The sequence below is a fragment of the Dama dama genome, chromosome 13, assembly GCF_033118175.1.
Source record: "Dama dama isolate Ldn47 chromosome 13, ASM3311817v1, whole genome shotgun sequence".
NCBI lineage: Eukaryota > Metazoa > Chordata > Mammalia > Artiodactyla > Cervidae > Dama > Dama dama.
Window position 1 is genome coordinate 35,884,094 of NC_083693.1, and position 23,554 is coordinate 35,907,647.

At 44.2% G+C, this 23,554-nt stretch overlaps 1 protein-coding gene across 1 annotated transcript in view; it reads right to left on the reverse strand.

Annotated features, from left to right (window-relative positions):
* MTMR10 (myotubularin related protein 10) overlaps positions 1–18,923 on the reverse strand; it is a 37,738-nt gene extending 18,815 nt beyond the window's left edge. Inside the window, exons 1-5 of the mRNA XM_061158872.1 lie at positions 18,764–18,923; positions 18,153–18,213; positions 6,932–7,068; positions 4,572–4,644; positions 3,989–4,131 (exon numbers count right to left, since the gene is read on the reverse strand). Of these exons, the coding sequence (XP_061014855.1) occupies positions 3,989–4,131; positions 4,572–4,644; positions 6,932–7,068; positions 18,153–18,213; positions 18,764–18,823 (474 nt within the window). The 5' untranslated portion in view covers positions 18,824–18,923. The remainder of the gene's footprint in view (positions 1–3,988; positions 4,132–4,571; positions 4,645–6,931; positions 7,069–18,152; positions 18,214–18,763) is intronic.
* Between the last annotated feature and the right edge of the window lie 4,631 nt (positions 18,924–23,554).

The following is a 23,554-nucleotide window of genomic DNA, read 5'->3' on the forward strand; positions in this document are numbered from 1 at the left end:
TGCAGTTACCAGATACCTGCATGCTGAATTAAATCTCCTCCATCAGGCAGGCTCTACCAGCCCTCTGTCTCTGTACCTACCCCCACCCCTCACTCCATCCCTCAGCAGTCTCTGGTCTGGAAGCACCTGTCTGAATATGCTCCGTCTGACTCGGTCCCAGCCACCTCCTTCTCCACACTCTGCTCAAGAAGCCCTTCCCCAGTGATCAACCAACCACTCTTTCTCTGAAGCTGTCATCTCCGGTCAATGCTCTGTAGTTAACTGAGCTTGTGGAGCGGTCCTTTCCAGGGCTTCACATACTAGTCATGAGCATGGATAAGGAGGAGGATACCGGGATCTGTTTTACTTCTACTATGAAGTTCAATTCCTCCAGGGCAGACACCATGTCTCCTCCCTTCAACAGGTACTTACGGAGCAGCCACCTGTCCTAAGTCCTGGGGACTCAGAATGAACAAAACAAACACAAACCCTGTGCTCACCCTGAGCTTACATTCTAGTGAGGAAGACAGACACTGAACCAGATCAACAGGAAAGTCTATAGTAAAAGAGACAAGTGTGAGTGCTAAAGGGGAAAGTAAAACGAGGAGGGAAGAGGATGTAAGGTGATAAAGTGAGGGAAGGAGAAAGCACGTTAGTCCTTTAGAAGAGAAGACCAGGCAACGCCTCCGTGCACATCTGAAGAAGCCTAGGAGACTCTACATTTCTGCCATCTCCTTAGTACCTTCTGGGGGCGCTCTGCACTTCAGAACAGCTGCACTGAAAATACCAGTTTACAGAATGAGTTCCTAATGTAGTCAGGAAGTACTCCAAGCCCATCATACTAGTTATCATTTTCTCTGAGACCTTTAGAAAGCAGTCAGGGGCCGTGTTTACACAAAAGAAATCCACAGATCACTGACGATGGATTATGTTTTTTATGGCTACCAAGCCTATCTGTTACGCAAAACCCAGCACAGCCCATTTCTAAAAAGCCCTTAAAAATAGCACAACATCATATTTACAAAGGTTAGGAAACAAGCCTTTGTATTCGCATTTAAAGAAGACTACAAAAATACTGTGACACTGACTCAGTTTAATCTCTTGCACTACAGTTGATTCTGGGGGAAGGAGACACAGCCGCACCTAAGCTGTTGGTCAGCAGTGTAACCACAAGTGCGCATGACTCCGCTCAGGTAACCTCAGTCCGAGCTACCTTTGGGAACCCAGACAAAGGCACACACAACTGTGTCACACTCCCACTGTCACTGCAGGACACTCTGAGAAGAGCAGGAAAGCCAGGAGTCCTCTTCCTTCAGCCTTTCCACACACACTACCTAGAAAGCCTATGTCCACGTTCCTAGGTTCTATCACTAAGAGTGTAATAAGAGACTTAAAAAAGTAGGTCTCATTTTTTATGTACAATTATCCCAATCTTGTAATGTACTCCCTAAGCATTAAAAAATTTTCAGAAAAACTCTACACCTTTGAAAACTGCTTCTGAAATAGTTCATTTGCCCTGGCTATTGTAGGAAATTGTAATTTTTTGTAATACTATTGATTGATATTTAGGCAATAACAAAATAGACTACCAGAAGGCTTTGGAGCAATATTTAACAATACGTGAACCAATTTAACATTTCAAGATTTTGTAATTCAAATAGAAATATAACTGCTGTATTTCCAAAAATTATCAATAGTTCATACATCAGAGAACTGTGAACACACATCTGGTCATTTTAAAACAATTTACAAAAATCAGAGCACTTCCAGAGAAAACAGTATTCAAAGTTTCCAGGAGGTAGAATCAAGCTGTAACTTCCCGACTGTGACCTAGTTTCAAACAAAAATTTTCACATGAAATAAAAGAGTATACTAGAATTTTTGTTTTAAATTCATGAAGACATTAAACTTTGGCAGCCATACATGATTTAATCTCTGTGTTTGAAGATATGTAAATCAGGGAAAAAATTCTCCACTTGTATTCTTTTTTTCTGGCCATACCACATAGCATGTGAGTCCCTGACCAGGAATGAACCTGAGTCCTCTGCAGTGGAAGCACGGAGTCTTAACCACTGGACTGCTAGGGAAGTCCCTCCATTTATATTCTTAATGCCTATGTTTCTTTCCTGTATTTCCCCCCTTATGATTGTACAAAAACAGTATTTCTTTTGGGTGTGCGGTAACTGCTTTTTATATTTTAAGACAGTGGGTAAAGGATTTTTGCCAGCAATCTGGTCTGCAGAAAGGGCATAAAAAACTGGAGCCACCTGGCCAGTTCTGTGCAGATGGTTCAGTGAGGCCCCTGAAGCACTTGCAAGCAGCAACAACAGATAAGGGATATTCTGAATTCCTGTATCATTCATTTGGAAATTAATCATTTATGTGGAAACATCTTTCATGCTTCTACTTTGTACTGTTAAATTTAATTTTCATTTGTTCACGCTTTATTGCCTCAATTATACTTAGCAACAAATATCCTAGATGGTGCAAGAAGGAGTTAGATAATTATGATTTTCAATGACTGACACAGTGTCATCTGAAACACAGAATAGAGGATGGGAGAAACCTAAACTTCCTGGAAGACTGTTGGGCCACTGTACCAATTTCTTACTTAAAAAAAAAAAAAAAAAAAAAAAATCCTGTTGTAACTAACTCCATTCCCTCAGTTCCAATGGTGTCCCTATTCTTGACATGCTATACGTCCTGAAGGTGATGTTTCCATAAGCAGATTCCTGGTGCTTTGATTAAACAACTATAGAGGAATTTTAAAAATTAACTTGGTTCAACTATTTTATATGCAATCTACCACCTAATTAATTCTGAAGTCTTTCTACATAAGAACAGGTACCTCAAACTAGTAAAATGCCAAAATCACAACTGCAGAACTGAATAGCTAACAGCAGCCATAAAAGTTATCTGGCTGAATTTCCCATCCTGCAGCATGCAGAAAGTTGGTCTTAACACACTCTCTGAAAACTGGTCAGCCACCGACCCACCACCACTTCTGCTACCTAACCGAGCTGCAATGGCCAGGCATCTTCAGATATTCATTTCATGTTTGCCCTCCTGTAAAGAAACTGTTGACTCTGGTTCTAAAAATAAACTTATCACCTCCCCACCAAAGTACATGAAGACAGCTGCCATAAGATTTTTCCGATAGCCTCACTGATATCAACAGAAAGTTAACTACAGTAAGTTTACCGACCATGGAGAACAAATGCACCCATTTCTCATGGCCCAAAACTCCCTCATCGCTCCTCTATTCCCAATACATGAGAGCAAGGCTCCCTTGGAGATTCTGTTAGTAGACTCTGTACTTGCTGCACCATAGACTAGCTGGGATGGGAGGTTGCTTAGGACCAGCTTCACTCCTCTACTAAAGCCAAAATATGGACTCAAAGAAGGAATTTCTGCCCTTGAATCTCACTCCATGAGTTTGCGGTAAACATTTCCTGGAAGGCAGGGGAAAAAACAAGGCAATTAAAAAGCCCTTAGCTTTTAGTTGCCCCTGTGGAATATCATTTAAATTAATTCATTAAAATCTCTTTATCATACCAATATTTATTAGACCCCTCCTGTAACTGCATATTTACCTAACCTTATGTAACCTCAGTTGAGCTTTTAGTTTGATGATAAAGCTCTGAGATTCTGAATTAAGTTCTACCAAACCTCAATTACAATATAGCATCATCTTTTCAATCTTTTTAATGAGAAAAAAACCAGACGGTAATGATCTTAATGTAAAAGGTACACAATAGTTTTTTGTATTTTAGAAGTTGATAAAAAAAAATTATGTAGAATAGCTTAAAGTAGCCATAAACTAGTCCAAGGAAAGAGTTCTAGAAACATTTCTGACATCCACTATACATAAGGAGACATCTAATAACTCCCCCCACCCCCCCCAAAAAAAACAACAACAAAACTGAGCAGCTGAGAAATGAGAACTTCCATAAGGAACTGCAACTGATAAACACAGTGCAAAAGTTGTGACAGAACTTAACAGGATTACCTTTTTGGCGCTTTCAGGACCGGATTCATCAAAGCGAAATCTGACAATTCTGAAATCTTTACAGTAAATAATTAACTCTGTTGGATTAAATTTCAGCTTCTGGTTTGGACCCAGGACTTTCTGCTTCCTCTTATGGTCATTTACTGAAAAGGAAAAAAATTTCTTTCTTGATACTTATTCTTTAGTATACTTTAACAAACTCTTGCTGAGAACAACTGGAAGATCACCCACCACTTGGGTACTGCTTCTCTGGAATCTTTCCCATTCAAATATGATTCTGAGAACTTTGGGGGGTCAGTTTTAACACTGCTTCTGATGATACCAAAGATATCTCTTTACACAAAATCACTACCATCTATACTAAATGATTAAAGTTTTAATTAAAAAGAGGACAAATACCAGAAAATATAAAAAGCCATATATTTTATATCTCTATTTAAAATAATTTACTGATTACTTTCTCATTAATTTTCCTGGGACTCAAAAAATAAAAAAGGAAAAAAACCTACAGTTCAACCAAAGCACTCGAGGGATATAATTCTTCAAGCAAGAATTTAGCAACTGAGTGAAGAATAATACATACGTGTGACTATTTGCTCAATACATGTTAAAGGCACATCATGTTCGCCAAGTAGAAGGTTTCTGTAATGGAATTTCTGAAATAAAAAAGTATGTTCATGTTAATTCTGTTAGCAATCACTTCCCAATGGTAATAACAAGCCTTACTGTTAGGTGTGATGAGAAGCTGCAAGGACGCTCTCTGAAAAGAACAGAAAGCTCTTGTCTGTGTGTAGCTATGACAGTTGAAGAAGGCAACGGCACTCCACTCCAGTACTCTTGCCTGGAAAATCCCATGGACGGTGGAGCCTGGTAGGCTGCAGTTCATGGGGTCGCTAGGAGTCAGACACGACTGAGCGACTTCACTTTCACTTTTCACTTTCATGCCCTGGAGAAGAAAATGGCAACCCACTCCAGTATTCTTACCTGGAGAATCCCAGGGATGGGGGAGCCTGGTGGGCTGCTACCTATGGGGTCGCACAGAGTCAGACACGACTGAAGCGACTTAGCAGCAGCAGCAGCAGCAGCTATGACAGTGCTGGCACTGTGGCCGCACAGAACACACTCCAGTGGGAATCAGGGGAGGAAGAGAGACATGACATGCCTGCTTTGATCACATTCTCTCCACCTTTTCCCCACACTTTAAACAATAAAATTAGGGCGGATTACACGCTACAGTGTCACTATAACTTACAGGGTATGTCACCGTATCCTGTCAATCACTTCACAGCAAACACGTGCATGTCTAGTTCAGGTAAAACTGTCATTAAAATAGTAAAGAAATGGGCCTTCAAAGTCATCAGATTTTAATGGGTAAAGTCATGGCCTGATTTTCACAATGGAGATTTTAGAGCAGAAAGTCTACCAGAAATAAAAATCTTTAGTCAAACTACTGCTTGTTTGTTAAACTCATTTTTTAAACACACTTTTAAACTAAGGACATAGCTGATGGTATTAACCTTCTGCTGGTGGGGCACTGGCTTATTTTTTTCTACTAGTGGTACTGGATTTAAGCTCTTCCAGGTATACAGGTCTCATTTACAGTGAAATCTGGGGCCAAAGATAGAAATAAAGCTAAAAACAAAAGGAAAAACCCAAGTTTACAGTCTAATAAGCCAGTGTCTCTACATAGCAAGTATCTCTAAATGCCTTAAATTTAAATATCCCTACACACTGCACTAGATTGAAATATACTTATCCATAGTTACACACTTCAGTCAAAAGTTTAGAATTAACACCCAAATATAACTATCACAAACAAAAGTCTAGGGGGTAAAGTATATAACACTTTACAAATCAAAATAGAAAATGAGAATTGAGGAAAAGTCCCGAATTATTAAGTTTGTCAAATGACTGAACTTTTGAGAACTCAAATTATGTGGAGCTACTCTTATCCAGTTAGAAAATAAAATAGCAAGAGGTTATTAATCAATATTTTCTTCATTCTAACTGTACTAGAAATTTAAAATAAGAATTTGACTTTTTTTGGAAAAATACCAGTTAGATACTATGAAATACATAAAACATGCAGCATTTATGAGATTATTTGCTGTATACTTTTTTCTCTTTATGACCAGTCAAAAAGGATCTCTTTGTTTTTATATGTAGGTTAAAACATTTAGAAGGAAATAATAGCTCCCTTATTTAAAAGGTTACATAAGCAAAGATCACAGAGGATAAAAATAGCAATGTGACTTAAAACCATCTCACTAACTGCACCCATGTCTCAACATTCTCCTTAAACTTTACTTTGAATTTTAATTTAATACATTCCTAACCTTGCACTCAGTTCAGTTCAGTTCATTTGCTCAGCTGTGTCCGACTCTTTGCAACTCCATGGACTGCAGCACACCAGGCTTCCCTGTCCATCACCAACCCCTGGAGCTTGCTCAAACTCATGTCCACTGAGTGAGTTGGTGACACCATCCAACCATCTCATCCTCTGTCGTCCCCTTCTCCTCCTGCCTTCAATCTTTCCCAGAATCAGGGTCTTTTTTTTTTTGGATGTGAAAGTTGGACTCTAATGAAAGCTGAGTGATGAAGAATTGATCCTTTTGAGCTGTGGTATTGGAGAAGAAGACTCTTGAGAGTCCCTTGGACTGCAAGGAGATCCAACCTTACATTACTCACTTATTAATAATTTTATTGTAATTTTTCCATATCTGTGCTTTGTGTAAGAATATGTATTGCATAAGAGTATAATAGTGAAGTCACTCAGTTGTGTCTGACTCTTTGTGACTCCATGGACTGTAGCATACCAGGTTCCTCTGTCCACAGGATTTTCCAGGCAAGAATACTGGAGTGGGTTGCCATTTCCTTCTCCAGGTATAAGGTATAAGAGTATAAAGCCTTCATACAATTAAACAGCATACAAATCAAACGCACCTGTAATGGCATTGGATCATCCGTAATGAAGGAAATTTTGAAGTTACTGCATATCAGTTTCCCCCACAAATCATATTGGCTTGTGTCCGATGCGATGCATTTTCTCACAAAATTGACTTCATTTACAACAATTTCTCCTTTACAAAAAGAAACATATCATTGTGTGAACTATAAACACACCATAAAATGTCAACAGTTGCTGTGTGACCTAGAAGGAAGATTTCCTGATGACAGTAAGAAGAAACACTGAGCCAGGACTTCACAACAGTAACAGCAGCAGTGGGGCGCTGTGTTCCATTTGTGAGATACAGAACCTGAGGCACAAAGACCTTGGGTCTGAGATGTTCCACCAGAAGGGCTGAGCGGGAGTCTGCACTGTCTACTGTGCGACACTGCCTCTCGTTATTTACCGAAAGGCATCCCAGAGAAGAAATGACCTGCCCTATCTCCTGCAGAGTATTATTTGATGGGATAGTTGTGTTCTATTAACATGTGACTTGATCTCCAAAGCCCATGTCTTCGATTCCTTTCATAAGGGATGAGAAACAGTTCAGTGTTAATCTCAAGATTAAGAATGCAATCTACTTATCCTAAAATGTTAGTCGCTCAGTCGTGTCCAACTCTCTGTGACCTCATGGGCTATAGCCTGCCAGGCTCCTCTGTCCATAGGTTTCTCCAGGCAAGAATACTGGAGTGGGTTGCCATTTCCTTCCCCAGGGGATCTTCTGGACCCAGGGATCAAACAAGGGTCTCCTGCATGGCAGGCAGATTCTCTACTGCCTGAGCCAGCAGGGAAGCCCATTTAACATAAAATAAACCCACAAAGCCAAATCGAGTTTCCTGCTGCACTCACATGGTAACTAGTTGGCAACAAAACTACAATATAGCTTTTGAATTAAAAGAGTTAAAAGAAATAAATATAAGATACCAAAACAAAAGTTATAATGTTCTTTGAAAAGAGTGATTTTCTGTAACTGATTTAAACCATGGTCATCATTAATCCTTCAAGTTCTAAAATACAATCAGGCCCAGGGATATTTTTCAATAATCCGTGTCTAGAGTCCTCGGTGGAAGGGTTAGGGTGCTGATCCACTTTGCCTGATAAACCCTCTAACAGTGATGGACAGAACTGTTTGCTGACAAGACCCAAACACCCACCAATTCACAGAACACAACTTGTCTCAAAACAATCTTCTCTCTTAAATAAACTTGAATTGCAAAGACAACTTTCAAAATTCTTAAAATGCACAAGACTAGTTTTAAGAACAGAACCCTAACATTTACTTGAGGATTAAATTTAAATGTGCTCATGTCCAATTCTTGCCTTGGACCAGTGGAGTAACTGTCCCTTTTAAGCAGACAAGCCTCTTCCATGTGGCCTGCCAGGTCCCTCGTGCCCCCGCATTGTCCTCACACCCTCCCTCCTCTCCAGCCTCAGTGGGCTTCTAGTCACTTTCAGGGGCTGGACTACTTTCATCCATGGGGTCTTCGTACCCTGTGCCCATTCCCTGGAATACTCTTTCCTTTTCCATCAGTCCAATCGCTTTCTCAGGAATGCCTGAGAAAAACCTCTATAGAGATTAACTCCCTCAATCACAGCATCATCTACTTGTAATTCTCAGCCCTAATCACAGCTACTGTACAATGACATACACTCTACATAAAGTCAGTGCCTGTCCCACCCTCAGGACCACATGCCCCTGGAGGTAGAGCACAGATTGATTTTTCTCCACTGCTGACAGTGTAGTTGTAAGGTGAAGGCTGAGCATGGGGCTGGGGCCCAGTCAATGAGTGCTAGCACACAAGTGAATGAACCACTTCACTGCCCTGGGTTCACCAGACCAGCACCACCAATGGGGCAGGCATGGTTCCAGCCAGATAGAAACCAGTGATGTCATAGGGCCATGCGCCAAGAGGGTCAGGAGATAAGTGCTAGAGGTAACCACAAATTCGGAAAACCGCCCCAGGCCATCCTGCTCCTCTGCCACACCACAGAGAGCTGCAAAATCCTCTGGTGGGAGGGTCACAATGTTTTCCTATGTGGTTCTCTCAGCAACTCATCAGCTGAGAGAGTCAGATGAGGGACCTGGACCGAGAGAGAGACCAAGATCTTAAGCAAGCAGTATACTTGGAACTTACAAGCAAGTGTTCTGATTTCAACTTGTTTCTTTATGAAAAGTTATTAGTTGCTCATTCATGTCCAACTCTTTGCAACCTCATGGACTACAGCCTGCCAAGCTCCTCTGTCCACAGAATTCTCCAGGCAAGAATGCTGGAGTGGGCAGCTGTTCCCTTCTCTAGGAAGATCTCCCCAACCCAGGGATCAAACCCAGGTCTCCTGCATTGCAGGCTGATTCTTTACTGTCTGACACAGAATTAAATGCTCTGTATCGAGATGCAGCAGGAGGCACCAAACAGAACTACAGATTCAAAGTGCTAGCCATCAACATATGTTGATTCTCACCAAATAACCCAAATACATAAAATTTAAATCTTCCATAACCCCCTGGACACAATGTTTACCAAATGCCATATCAGAATCTGGCAACGGAACACTCAACCTTTTTTCTCCACTAGAAAATCACAGCTACCAATCGTAAGAGGACAGTCAACTTGGAGAGGAAAAAAACCCTGAAACTACAAGAGTCATTTCCAGCTCAGACAGTTCGAGGTGGCACTCCTGTAACACTGAGCTCTTTACACAAACTCCTGGCTCACTGAGCAGAGCCCACACCACTTCAATGCTCTGCCACTTTCCTCAAGGAGCCAATTAACCCGGAGTCTCAAAACAATGCTACAAAAACACACCTGGTTAACACACATAATTCATACACATTTTGGGGGTATGTTATACTCAGATAAATTTTGCTTAAAAAAAAAAAAGCCTCGCCACAGGATTTCAAGATCCTGGGAAGGGGAGCAGGGATGATGATGGAAAGGAAGGGATGGTGGGCCCACGGGACAGGACACACGACCACAGTAGTGCTGCTAGCCAACCATGCTGATGACATCTGTACTTGGGCAGCCCTTCCCCACCAGCTGCACTCTCCTCCATAGGCACAAATACAATAGATGCAGTCCACCAAGGCAGCAAAAATGAGACAAACATGAAAAGGAGCAGAAGGCGTTTAATGGGTTCGAGGTGGGCCAACCCAGATGGCAGCCCCCGATTTTTGTAAATAAAGTTTTATTGAAATGTAGCCATGTTCATTCATGTGTATACTGTCAGGACTGCTTCCACAGGACAAAGGCAGAGCTAAGTACTTGCAACCAGAGATCTCATGGCTTGCAAAGTCTCAGACCTCAAGGCTTGCAAAGTCTCAAACACTGACTGGGGCTTCACAGAAGATGCTTGCCCAGCTCTGTGCTAGATATAGTCACTTAAGTGACAACTCTTAACATTGTGAAACGAGGCTTGGAAAAAGCACTTGGGCACGTCCTGTCAGAAAACAGGCACTTTCAACCTGCAATGATGCAGTGACCTCAGGGGGCTCAGGAAGCCCACTCAGCAGTGCTGAAGATCCACAACTTCCCTTGGATGTGTCTGCCACAGTTGGGGTGGGGGGAAGGGCAGGGAACAGAGGGAGGGAGAGAAAGAGGGGGAGAGAGAGGGAGAGGAAGGAGAGAAAGGATATTTCAAAAGGATACAGGAGCCAAGATGAAAGAATTCATGATCCATCAATAAAGATGGAGAAATGGTCACAGACTGAAGCCAGGGAGAGAGGATAGCTAAGTGCACTATGGTGTCCTGACGGGAACTCTAACACAGGTAATAGCCATTAGTAAAAAAAAAAAAAAACTAGGGAAATGTGAATAAAACTTGCAGCTTAGTTAATAGTGCTGTTAATTTCTTGTTGTTCAGTTGCTAAGTCATGTCTAGCTCTTTGCGATCCCATGGACTGCAGCCTGCAAGGCTCCTCTGTCCATGGGATTTCCCAGGGCAGAATACTGGAGTGGGTTGCCATTTCCTTCTCCAAGGGATCTTCCTGACCCAGGGAACAAACCTTCGTCTCTCACATTGTAGGCAGATTCTTTACCACTGAGCCACCTGGCTGACTAATTAATTTATTAGTTCAGCTAAATTTATTGAGGTTATAAGATAGTAACATTAGGGGATGCTGGGTGAAGACTATGTGTTAACTATCTGTACTCTTTTACAACAACATTTACTTTAAAATAAAATTACCAAAGAAAAGAAAGTGGACAAGAAACAAACAATACAAACCAAAAATAAAACAACAAAGTAAGATAGAGATCCGCTGGGCTGTGGTCTTTCAAGGAAAACTGTTGCACAGCTTTTCAAGAGTGGAGTGGAAATGAGCCCCTGGCAGAAAAGGCAGGAGGGTGGGATGGAGGTAGAAGAACAAGAGGGCACTTTCACGGGGAGATGCAGAGCAGGGGCTTCTTCTTGTGAGCACGTCATTAAATAAGCGCCAAGTTAACCTGGCTGGAGGCTAAGCTGATGACACTATAGACCCAGGCTTTATAGTACAAGGATCACACAGCCGGCTCTCTGCTCGCAAAACAGTCTTCTGCTCACACTTTATAAACAAGCGGGGACCCTGGGTAGGAGCTATCCTCAGCGGCTGCCAGCCACGTCCTGCAGCTGTAGGCCAGGAAACCAGCTCACAGACGGGAGAGAAATAGGGGACACAAAGTCCTCTTCCCAGAGGGGACAGATACAGACACACAAGAGCCACCAGACTGTTCTCGCTACATTTTAAATTAGTGACCTTGAAGAGGAAACTCAGCACAAAAGCTTCAAAGCTCCTGAGAACCTCGATGGTTTCCCAGAGACTGTCCTCCTGGGCTTCCCCTGAGGAGGGAGGCCGAAGTGCTGCCAGCCATGTGGGAGGATCCTCAGCCTCAGGCACTTGCCAGCACACCACGGGCAGGAAGCTACAGGGGCCGCAGGAAAGAAAAAGTAGGAAATGAGCTTCAGTGTAGGGTATGCGAAAAGCACCAGAGAAAAATCCGAACTAGAAGATGACAGGCCAAGACATTCTACTGCAACCTGGTAAGGGATCAAGAAATCGTCAAAGTTTGTTTTCTCAAGACCTTTTCATCTGTAAAGATAAATAAGGAAATATAATTAAAATTAATAAGCCTCTAAATGGTACAGCTAGGCAAGTTTTTAACTCCCTGAGAACCAAAAAATCCTGTCACATTATCTTTCATAATATCTTACACATTTAGAAAGTCAGTACATATCTGATGAATTAAAATAACTTTCCCATAAATTTTAGTTTGAAAAATAGCTTAAGACAAAGCCTCACTATACACAGAAGCTAATTAACCTATGGAATGTGCAGAGGCCCAAAGCATAACTCAGTTGTGGCCTTACATCTGGTGAGTGACTGTTCCAGATGGCCTGGGGCTGAGGATCCCTGGGTGTGGGACTTTCAACACTAAAGCCAGGACCTGAGGGTCCTGGGATGCAGAGAAATTCAGGTCCTGGAATTAAAGTGGCCTACCAGTTACAAAGGAAAGCTGAAATTCTGCACCAGCCATCTGAGGCTGCCCCTGGTTCTCACAGGGTCACACACGACACAAACAAGCATGGAATGAAGCGCCAAGCCCAGCAAATGCTGCCCATGATAGGGGTTGGAGAAGGGCAGCAGGGCAGGCCTTAGGAAGAGGCAAATCTTGATGGCAGATGACAGTCAAGACAGAGAGAACACGTGATCACAGTAACCAAGGCCTGGATAAGGAATAAGTCATCTGGGTTGGAGAAAGACAGGTATCAACATTGGGAAGCAGAGCAGAGGTCAGCAAATTACAGAGATTAAAGACCTGGGATGGTCTCCTGCTTGAGCAGGAGTGGAGGTTCATGAAGAGTTTCTGAGTGGGAGCCGCAGGGTCAGGAGCGCCAAGGTGGCCTGAGGTCCTGCAGCAGGAGCCGAAGAGTGGCCGGCTCCAAATCCTCAGGAGGCTGTCCCAGTGAGGAACAGACCTAGCTGGAGACACCGCAGCTCATTACACTGCTCACGGTTCCAAGGAACAATTAAAAGCCTTTGTCTCTCAAAAGCAGGGTATCTAAAAATTAAAATACTATGAAATTCAGTCTACAGTGACCTCTAAATCCTAGATACAACAAAACAAAACAAACAACACCTGCAACAGACTTTGCTTTAAGGGATTTACAATTCGATAGAGGAAATAAGACCTATGGTGAGGCAAAGAACAGCAATACATGAACGGTCCAAGCAGTGAATACGTTTAAAAAAAAAAATGCAAGTAAACCAGATAGCTGTCCAACAATGGCTATTTTCATTTCCGGATGGCCCAAGGTCGTACCCTTTTCTGATCTGATTATAAAGGACTCTGACAATCCACACATTCAATATCGCTCTACTGGTTAATCTTCTAGTGGAAGTGCTGCTGGCACTGCAGACAGAAGGGGTAGTGGAGCTGATCCCCGAGCACGTGCTCTCCCAAGCCCAGGCCTCCCCAGTCCAGCTCAGGTGCCCTTCCTCTGAGCCCCCACCACCTCCACTCCCTCCACTGAAGCCCCTCCTCAGTGGACCAAGGCTCAGGGCAGGACCCCCTCTCTGCTTGGTCCTCCTCTGCCAGGCAGTAGGGAGCACACATGCAGCACCAGCGCCACAGTCCACTCCCTGCTGGGGGCCACACACTTCAGGCTGTCCTCATTCCCAGTCTGCAGATCCTTGGAAAGACCACGTCCCAGACACAGAGGAGGGAGAACTCACCTCCTTTGAAAGGCTCCACTCCTTTCAATCACCCCCCATGATGAGACCAACGGTGCTTCACCAGCCTCAGCTCAGCTCGGCCACACAGGGTGGCTCTGAGGAGCTACCTGCAGGCTACATCATGTATCAGTTAAGGATCTTAATCGAAACTGTCAGAAACACGCTTGGAACTGGCTTGGCAAGAAGAATTCTGTCTCTGGTGTCGGCTGGACTTCAAGGAGAAGGGAACCACCAGACTGCCCCCCTCCCCCTCCTTGGGGCTCTGCCTCTGCAGTTATTAATGTGACATCACTCTTTCGCGCAGGTCCTCTGCAGCCTCAGCTACAGGCAGCACGACCAAAAGGGAGCTCTTCCCTAAGTGCCCATCTGAAGATACCCAGAGGCAAACCTGTGTGCCTGCCAGCCAGTCTAGGGTTGGGGTATCACCCTCACTGGCCACACAAGAACGCCGGGCTGGGTGGAGATGTGGAAGGAGAATTTGTCAAAAGAGAAGAGGTACGTTTTTCAGAAGATGGTGGAAAGACTCCAGGCAGACAAAGTAAGAGATGTTCTTTGTGTGAGTGCTCATTAAACTGTACCTTTAACATAACAATAATTTTACAGAAGGATCTCCAGTTCAGATTCCACAAAACAGGTACACTACAAAAATAATTTGGGGAAGTGACACAAGAGCTAACCTAAAAACTCAAAAAAATTAAAGTCACAGCTGCTAACAGAAGAACACATCTACACCAAAGAAGCTGGAAAGACATAATCTTAGAATAAAGGACAATCCTTTTAATCACATCATTTTAGCTTTATGGAAAAAAGCCCCATTTTCCCTCATTATCTCAGTTTGACCAAGGGTGGATAAAAACTCCATCCCGATGTGATGCCAGTCAGGCCCTGATGAGAATCTGGGCCCCACTGGCCCAGGTCACCTTCGGCCTTGTCCACAGACTGTGTGAACTTGCCCCGGCCCTGCTGCAATTCATGCCCACTCCTCCCCCCATTGCAGCCTGGGTGACTGGCTCCCAGGAGGAGCTCAAACAAGGCATCCGCCAGCCCAGCAGCTACCAAACAGACACAATCTTATATATGCTGGAACACACACACACAAGCACACATGCAGTTTAAAATTCATACTCTCCCTGTTTTCAAAAGATTGGGATGATTTTACACACACAACACAGTCATTAAGGATGCTGCTGCTGTTGCTAAGTCACTTTAGTCATGTCCGACTCTGTGCAACCCCATTGACGGCAGCCCACCAGGCTCCCCTGTCTCTGGGATTCTCCAGGCAAGAACACTGGAGTGGGTTGCCATTGTCTTCTCCGCATTAAGGATGAGATTTAGGTAATGATGAATCTGGACATCGGGGCCACAAAGCTGAATTAGGTACAACCTTCACCTCAACGAGTTTCATAAACTGGGCAAGCTGGGAATTACTGACATAAACCACCATCTAAATTAAATTTCTAGTCAGTTTCTTCTGTTTCTATGCTTAATAAAAGCTGAAGATCATTTTAATATAGCCTCATTAAGTTCAACAGAACACACAGTAACTACACACAAATAAACAATTGATTGTGTGTTCCAATTTTCATCTGCTTATTGAATTAAAAGTTCAAACTTTGGGCAGCTGAAGTAGGATATCCTTGAACCCAAGGCACCATGCCAAAGCGTAACGTCCAATACTACATCTCTGAACAATTACTTCCTTGTTTCGTGTGCCTATGCAAAGCCACAGGTGACTTGGTCAAGTTTCCTCTTTTTAAACTATAAAGAAGGCTAGAACTGTATTATTAAGCTCTCTTAGTAAAAGCCCTAAGCTAGCCCAGGTCTTAAGATCACCAATGCTGCAGTTACTCTCCATGTGTCTCCCAGGATCCACAAGTGGAGGGCAGGTGGCTGCAGGCCAGAAACAGAGCAGCAGAGGTTCTAGGGGGAGTCAGAGATGCAACCTGAGTGGTGAAGCAGGGTGGGGTGGCTAGTGAGGAAGAATGGGAAAGGTGTGAGAAGGCCAGGAGAAGGTATGAACAGGAGGGGGAAGGAGGGCAAAAGACAGGCTAATTTAGGACTAAGCGTTCTGTGAGGAACAGGTTAGGTGCAGACAGAATGCTGGGTGTCAAGCCATCATGTGTGCACACACAGAGCCAAAGAAAAAAACGCTACCATGGCTAACAGGATCCAGATTGAGCTGCAATCTCTAAGACAAGTAAACCACTGACAGTTAGGAAATAGGTTTCCATCTTCCCCAGAAAACTCTGACTTTTTAACAGAAAGGTAAGTCTCTTGGACTATAAGGAGATTAAACCAATCAATCCTAAAGGAAATCAACCCTGAATATTCACTGGAAGGACTAATGCTGGCTGAAGCTCCAATACTATGGCCACCTGATGTGAACAGCCAACTCACTGGAAAAGACCCTGATTCTGGGAAAGATTTAGGGCAGGAGAAGAAGGGGACAACAGAGGATGAGATGGTTGGATGGCATCACCAACTCAATGGACATAAGTCTGAGCAAGCTCCAGGAGTTGGTGATGGACAGGGAAGCCTAGTGTGCTGTAGTCCATAGGGTCGTAAAGAGTTGGACAAGACTTAGCAACTGAACCAGTTTTTAGTTGAACTCAGCTGGGAAAAAAATCTTCCTGCAATGCAGGAGACCCCAGTTCGATTCCTGGTTTGGGAAGTTCCCCTGGAGAAGGGATAGCCTACCCACTCCAGTATTCTTGGGCTTCCCTGGTGGCTCAGGGAATCTGCCTGCAATGTGGGAGACCTGGCTTTGATGCCTGGGTTGGGAAGATTTCCTGGAGGAGGGCAAGGCAACCCACTCCAATATTCTTGCCTGGAAAATGCCCATGGAGACAGGAGCCTGGCAGGCTACAGTCCATGGGGTCACAAAGAGTTGCACACGACTGAGTGACTAAGCGCACAAAATTCTTAGAGCTTACTGATATGTATCAACACTTTCAAAAGCATATCTTAAACACAGAAGTTAATGAAAATCAAGCTCTATCATTTGTAGCTAAGACCATGTGGTTTATTAGTGTCAAATCAAATCAAGTATTGGAAGCAGGGAATCAAAGAACAGGGCCTGCTCAGTCAGAGCAAAAGGAGCCAAAGTTCAGTAGTTCACAGGCTCTCATTCAGGATGAGCACTGCTTGCCGCAGGGACATTTAAAAGACCAGAGTGACTAAGGCCAAAACAGATCACGCACAAGGAGCAAAGTTTATTTATTAATTCTATTCTTCACTCTGGGGACAAGTGCAAAGGATTACTTAGTACATGCAGTTTGGCTAAAAAGCATTAACAAAATAAAGAGAAAATATTTATAACTAACTTCCATAATTAAGTTTGAAACAATTTTAAAAGTTAACATCTGTAACATGGAACCAAAGGTTGATGTTTTAAATTTGTTTGTTCCTACTTAACATTTAAAATTTTACAGCACAAAATTTAAAGTTTCCATATTTGTTGAGTTACTACTTATAGAGCTTTAGTCATTTTACCAGATTTAGCATTAAGTAATGACTGAGATTTTAAAATGTCGATAGTAGCCACACAGACTGGTATTTGATAGCATTTCAGATTTAAAATGGGCTCTCCTGGTTACTTTCCCCAATAATCGAGTTAAACTACTGATTTTTCCTAACTGTCATATGATTACTATACAATTCAAACTACCAGTCAAATAAATATCTTATATGCGTTAAAACTAAAGTGTGTAACAATTTACCATCAATTCTTACTGATACCTCTAAGGTCATTTAAGGTTAATTTTGTTCTAAACCAGTGCTTCTCCACAGGGAGAAAGTTTTGTGCTTAGAGCTCCGCTGACAAAACAGTTTAGCAAGACATTCTGGTTCTCACAAAAGGTAGAGGAGGGGGTGCTCCTAGCATCTGGGGGTAAAGGCCAGGAATGATGCTGAACAGCCTGCAATGCACAAGACAACCCTTAAACAATGACCAGGCCCAAAATGTCTGGAGTGTCTCTGTTGGGAAACTCCATTCTAAATTCAAACAAGGAGATTTGCAAACACAGCCAGCTGACACCTTCGAAAAAACAACTGCCAAGTAAGTGATTCAAAGTGCACTAAGCTTTGTTATTAGTACTGAGACTGAGACATAATAAAAGTTGCTTTTCATACTATTGAAATGATGATCTGACTATTAACCACAAACGCATGAAGTTGCAGATGGGCATGAAGAGCAGTGTCCTCTCACTACCTAAGCAATTCATGACTGCTTAAAAAAAGAACATTTCAGGAGACAAAAAGAAAATGACGTAATGACATTCTTGACAGTTTTCTATGATGCTTCAATTTTCAAGGACAAACATCAATTAATCATTACTTTTTGTTGCTGTCCTTTAGTACTAACCAACTTTTCCCCCCTCCACAGTTGTTAGATGTTTAACTCACTAAAGTTTAAAGTAAATGAGTAAAGTTAACCACATGATACTAGTTGGTGAAATAATCTTAGGCCAGTATCTGTCAAATAAAGTATCTGCCAGAACTCTCCTGCTTACCTGGCAAAAGAACGGGCTCCAGTTTTTTAATCTTTGGTTCCGAATTAATCTTATCGTCAGTCTGAAACACATTAGCAAAACAAATCAAAATCAAAATCCCCCCCCTCACTCCGTGAGAGAAGGCAAATTTTTTTTCTAAGTGATGACACACGCGACAGGCACGTATCCCCCCACTTAAATTCTTTCACATTTTTACTAAACCCCTGTAAAGATCTGTTCGGGAAGGTATTGGGTGTCGGACCATAAAAACACTATTGCACAACCGCCTGAGGCGCCTCCAGGTGTTCACATTTACAACAGGTAGGTGACCCCTTCCTCTAGAAGCCCGCAGGCGATGCAATCACGCCGGCAGTCACAGCATGGACAGCCGCCGGGCAAAGGGCTAAGTAAATCCAGGTCCGATCGCTCCCTGGGGTTCCGTCTCCGAGCCGACAACGGCTGCGGCGGAGTTTTGCAAGTTTCCACCGAACCGGCTGGGCTCGCTGGAAGGTGGCTTCCCCTCAACGGAATCCGGGGCCGGGGTCCGGAGTCCGGGACAGCCTCCCGGGCCGGCCCGCGCGCGGCTCCCCGGAAGCGCGATGAGAGGGCGTAGCGGGGAGACGGCTGTTTACCTGGGGCGGCGGCAGAAGGTAGGACCTGAAGGTGGGTCTGGGCGGCTTGAGCGAGAACATGATGCGGCCGCCCGCTCGGCACGGCCCGGTCGCGGCCCGGGACCCGCCTCCCGACGCCCGCGGGCTGAGAGCTCCCGGTGCGACTGCCCGGGCTCGGTCTGCAGCCAGCCGGGCCCGGCGGGCTGACGGGCGGGGACACGGCCGAGCGCCCGCCCGAGCGGGGAGGAGCCCGGGCCCATCCCCGGAAGGGGCCCGGCGCCCCGCCCCGCCCCGCCCCGCGAGACGGCTCGCGCAGGGCCGGCGGCCGGCCGCTCCTGGCCTCTAGGCTGCGCGGGCGCCTGAACGCGAGGCCCGTGCAGAGCGCCGCTGCCCTGCCCTCAGCGAGTGCGCCGGGGGGGAGTGAGGCCCGGGAGCCATCTTGAGAGCGCGGCCCGGGCGGGGCTGGGGGCGCTCCTACGGCGGCCGGCAGGGTCCACGGCGGCCAGGGGGACGTACGGCGGCCGGCTGGGGTCACGGGGGCGACCCGCGAGGGTCACGGCGCCTCGCGGGGATGTACGGCGGCCGGCGTGTGTCACGAAGGCCATCCGTGGGGGTCACGGGGACGTACGGAGGCCGGCGTGGGTCACGACAGGTCCCTGGACGCCGCTCGCTACTTCCCCAGCTCTCGCGATCGGTGTTTTCCGTAGTCAGGAGGAGCCCAGAGCGGGGAAAGGGGACCCTGTAGCCCGAGATCGACCGGTCACGCCGTCTGCGGCCAGCCTGTGAGGATCGGGCGGGCACCGGGGAGGCGGCCTGGGGCAGCAGGCAGTGACCGGGATCAGACCGTCAGCGCGGTGCCTTCAAGGTGCACAGTGGGGGAGATCATCTTCCATCACCCCGTGTGTCTGTCCGTGCATAGATCCTTGAGACTGGGGTGTCCTGCTGAATTGCGTGGGATGCTGAGGCTGTTGACAGAGGACGTTGCCAGGCAACCTGAACGCCTCCGTTTACTTTAACTTCTACCCTCTTTATTAAACTCCAGTGTGGACAAAGATATTAAGCAAGTTACCTTCCTTTCTTTTCTTGGCTATCCTAACGTGTAAAAATACCAGTGAGCAGATAAATGATCAAAAAGCCCAGCGAGAGGTAGACCTTTACTGTTTGGACCAAATAGGCTATGGACCCAATAATTGCAAAGAACCAGCTACCTTTAGCTTATGAAGCCCAGAGCATTTCTGAACTCTAGCATGTTTCCGAACTGGAGCCGACTTGGGTGGAAGGGGACTGCTGATGTTACATTTTGGTAAATTGTTAATTGAAACTAGGTTTTTCTTATGTTTTGAAGAATAAATCCCTAATCTAGCATTTTATAATTAATGCCATAGGGAAGCTCCAGTGCGACCATCTGAGTCACAATCATTCTGACAAGTGTTCCTAATGGAAACACTAAAAAATTTAAGGGGCTTCCCTTGTAGTTCAAATGTCTGATAGTAAAAGCTATGGTTTTTACAATAATAGTCATGTACTGGATGTGAGAGTTGGACCATAAAAAAGGCTGAGCGTGAAGAATTGATGCTTTCAAGTGTTGGTGCAGGAGAAGACTCTGGAGAGTCACTTGAACAGCAAATCAGTCAATCCTAAAGGAAATCAACCCAGAATATTCACTGGAGGGACTGATGCTGAAGCTGAAGTTCTAATACTTTGGCTCCCTGATGGGAAAAGACAACTCATTGGAAAAGACCCTGATGCTGGAAGATTGAGGGCAAGAGAAGGTGGTGACAGGATGTGATGGCTGGATGGCATCACCAACTTCATGGACATTAGTTTGAGCAAACTCAGGGAGATAGTGCAGGACAGGGAAGCCTGGTATGGCAGAGTTGGGCACGACTTAGCAACTGAACAACAACCTGGTGGGTCAGTAGTAAAGAATCCATCTGTGATGCAGAAGATGTGGGTTTAATCCCTGGGTCGGGAAGATCCCCTGGAGAAGAACATGCTACCTACTCTAATATTTTTACCTGAGAAATCCCATGGAGAGAGGAGCCTGGTGGGCCACAGTCCATGGAGTTGAAAAGAACTGGACAGACTTATCGACTAAACAACAAAATTTAAAGAAGACTTCAAAATTTACCTTTAAAAAAAATTTATCTTGGATCCAGAACCCCAGTGATCTTTCTGGTTAACTTGTTTCAGTGACATATGATTCCATTTTGCTTGGGTACTATAACTGTACTTTAAAATATCAAGTCCATTGAGTTATAGGTATTACAGATACGGCTGTACACATACATTTAACACCTTTTTATGAATTGTCTGTGATTCATCTGCATTAGTTAAAAAAAAAAAAACTAAGAAAAAAGAGATCATATTTGTGGTTCCCATAGGAAGGGGGTGGGAGGAGAGGAGAGAGGTGGTTAAAAGCTACAAACTGCCAGTTATAAGATAAGTAAGTACTAGGGAAATAATATAATATTGCTATATGTTATATGGGAAAGTTAAGAGAATAAATCCTAAGAGTTCTCATCACAAGGGGAAAAAAAAGTTTTTCTCTCTCCCTTTACTGTATTTATATAAGATGATGAATGCCAATTAAATTCACTGCAGTAATCGTTCTACAGTATACGCGAGTCAAATCATTAGACTGTACACCTTAAACTTGTGCAGTGATATATGTCAATTATACTTTAATAAAACTGGACAAAATGGATTTTTTTCCCACACATGCTCTGCAAGGAATGTATGGATCTTTCTTTATGCTGAAATGGCTTACCGTGACTTGGGCTTTGCCATACAAGTTTTAGGATCTACAACTCTATTAAGTACCATACAATTAAAAAACCAAAAAATTGATTTCCAGATTTGTCTTGACCTACCCTAAATGTTAGGACCTTTTCAGATATCTAATTGTGTTAGTGTTGCTTGGGTTGCCCTAAGGAAACATCACCGACTGGGCAGCTTAAACAGCAGTTTATTTCTTACAGTTCTGGAGGCTGGGAAACCCAAGATCAAGTAGGAAAGATGGAATTCTGGTGAGAGCACTCTGGGCTTGCAGACAGTGGAGAGAGTTGAGCGGTGGGAGGTGGATGGTGGGTGGGTGCAGGGTGTCAGAACTCACTTTGGTGCCTCTTCTTTTTTCAAATTAATTTTTATTGGGGGGTACAGTTGCTTTACAATGTGTTAGTTTCTGCTGTACATGAATCAAATCAGCCATGTGTTTACATATATCCCCTCCCTGTTGAGGTGGGCTTCCCTCCCACCTTCCCCATCCTACCCCCTAAGTCATCACAGAGCACTGAGCTGAGCTCCCTGTGCTATACACCAGCTTCCCACTAGCTATCTGTTTTACACATTGTAGTATATATGTGTCAGTGCTACTCTCCCAATGCATCCCACCCCTCCCTTGTGTCCACATGTCCATTTTCTATGTCTGCGTCTCTATTCCTGCCCCACAATGGGTTCATCTGTACCATCTTTCTAGATTCCACATATATGCATTAACATACAATGTTTGTTTTTCTGACTTACTTCACTCTAAAACAGACCCTAGGTCCATCCACATCTGCAAATGACCTAATTTTGTTCCTGGTGCCTCATCTTACAGGGGCATTCATTAATCCTGTTGGATTAGGATCCCAGCCTTTATGAACTCATTTAACATAAATTACCTCGCAAAGAGGTATCTCCTATCCAAATACACTCATTGAATTTCAGCTTTAGTGTCTGAATTTTGGGAGAATCAGTGCAATTCCAAGCACTAGTCTTGGTCTCCTTGATACTCTGTACCTTTGAAATAGCTGCCTATCTCCTTCTTTGTCCCTAATGTCACTCTTTTGTCCTGTTTTTCTAACTCTGTTTCTTGTATTGGTTCTTCTATTATGTGGGATAGGAGGATAGAGGGCAGGAAAAGAGGGTGACAGTGGATAAGAAGGTTGGATGGCATCATTTGACTCAGTGGACTTGAATTTGAACAAATTCCAGAAGATAGTGAAAGACAGGGAAGCCTGGCATGCTGCAGTCTATGGGGTCGCAAAGAGTTGAACATGACTGAGTGACTGAACAAAAATGGTGGGGGACAATGGTATTCCTACAGACCATTTCCTTCTCCCTGTGAAGAGGGGAACAAAAAGCACCAAAGCTTTGTGAATACCTATTATGTGCTAGGTAATTTATATATTCATTCAGTCAGTTACCAAATTTGTATTGATTGCTACAGGTGTGTGTGCTTTAGTCAGTCATGTCTGACTTTTTTTGACCCCATGGACTGTAGCCTGCCAGACTTCTCTGTCTGTGGGATTTCCCAGGCAAGTGGGATGCCATTCCCTTCTTCAGGGTATCTTCCCGATCCAGGGATCAAACCTGGGTCTCCTGCATTGGCTGGCAGAGTCTCTACCATCTGAGCTACCAGGGAAGCCCTATTGATTGCTAACTCTGTGTTAAAAACTACTTGAGTCACTAAGAAGAGAGTTTCTACTTTCCTGGCACTTTCATTACAGGTGGAAAGATATACAAAATTAATGTATAACAAGTGCCATGAACTGAAAAATATGGGAAGAGGATGAGGGCTTTTTTTTTATGGGAGATGCAGTGTGATCAGGGAAGGCCTTTCTGACCAGATGACATTGGAGCAGACAGAAACTGAAGGGAGTGAAGAAGCAAGCCAGGTGGAAATTAGGAGGAAGAGGAGAGAGTCATACAAATGCCCTGGGTTGAGATCCTGCCAGTATGTTCGGAGCAGCCTAATCCAGTGGGAGAAGAGGTCAGAGAAAAGCAACCAGCCAGATCACGTAGGTTCTGAAAGTTTAGGTGCTTTTG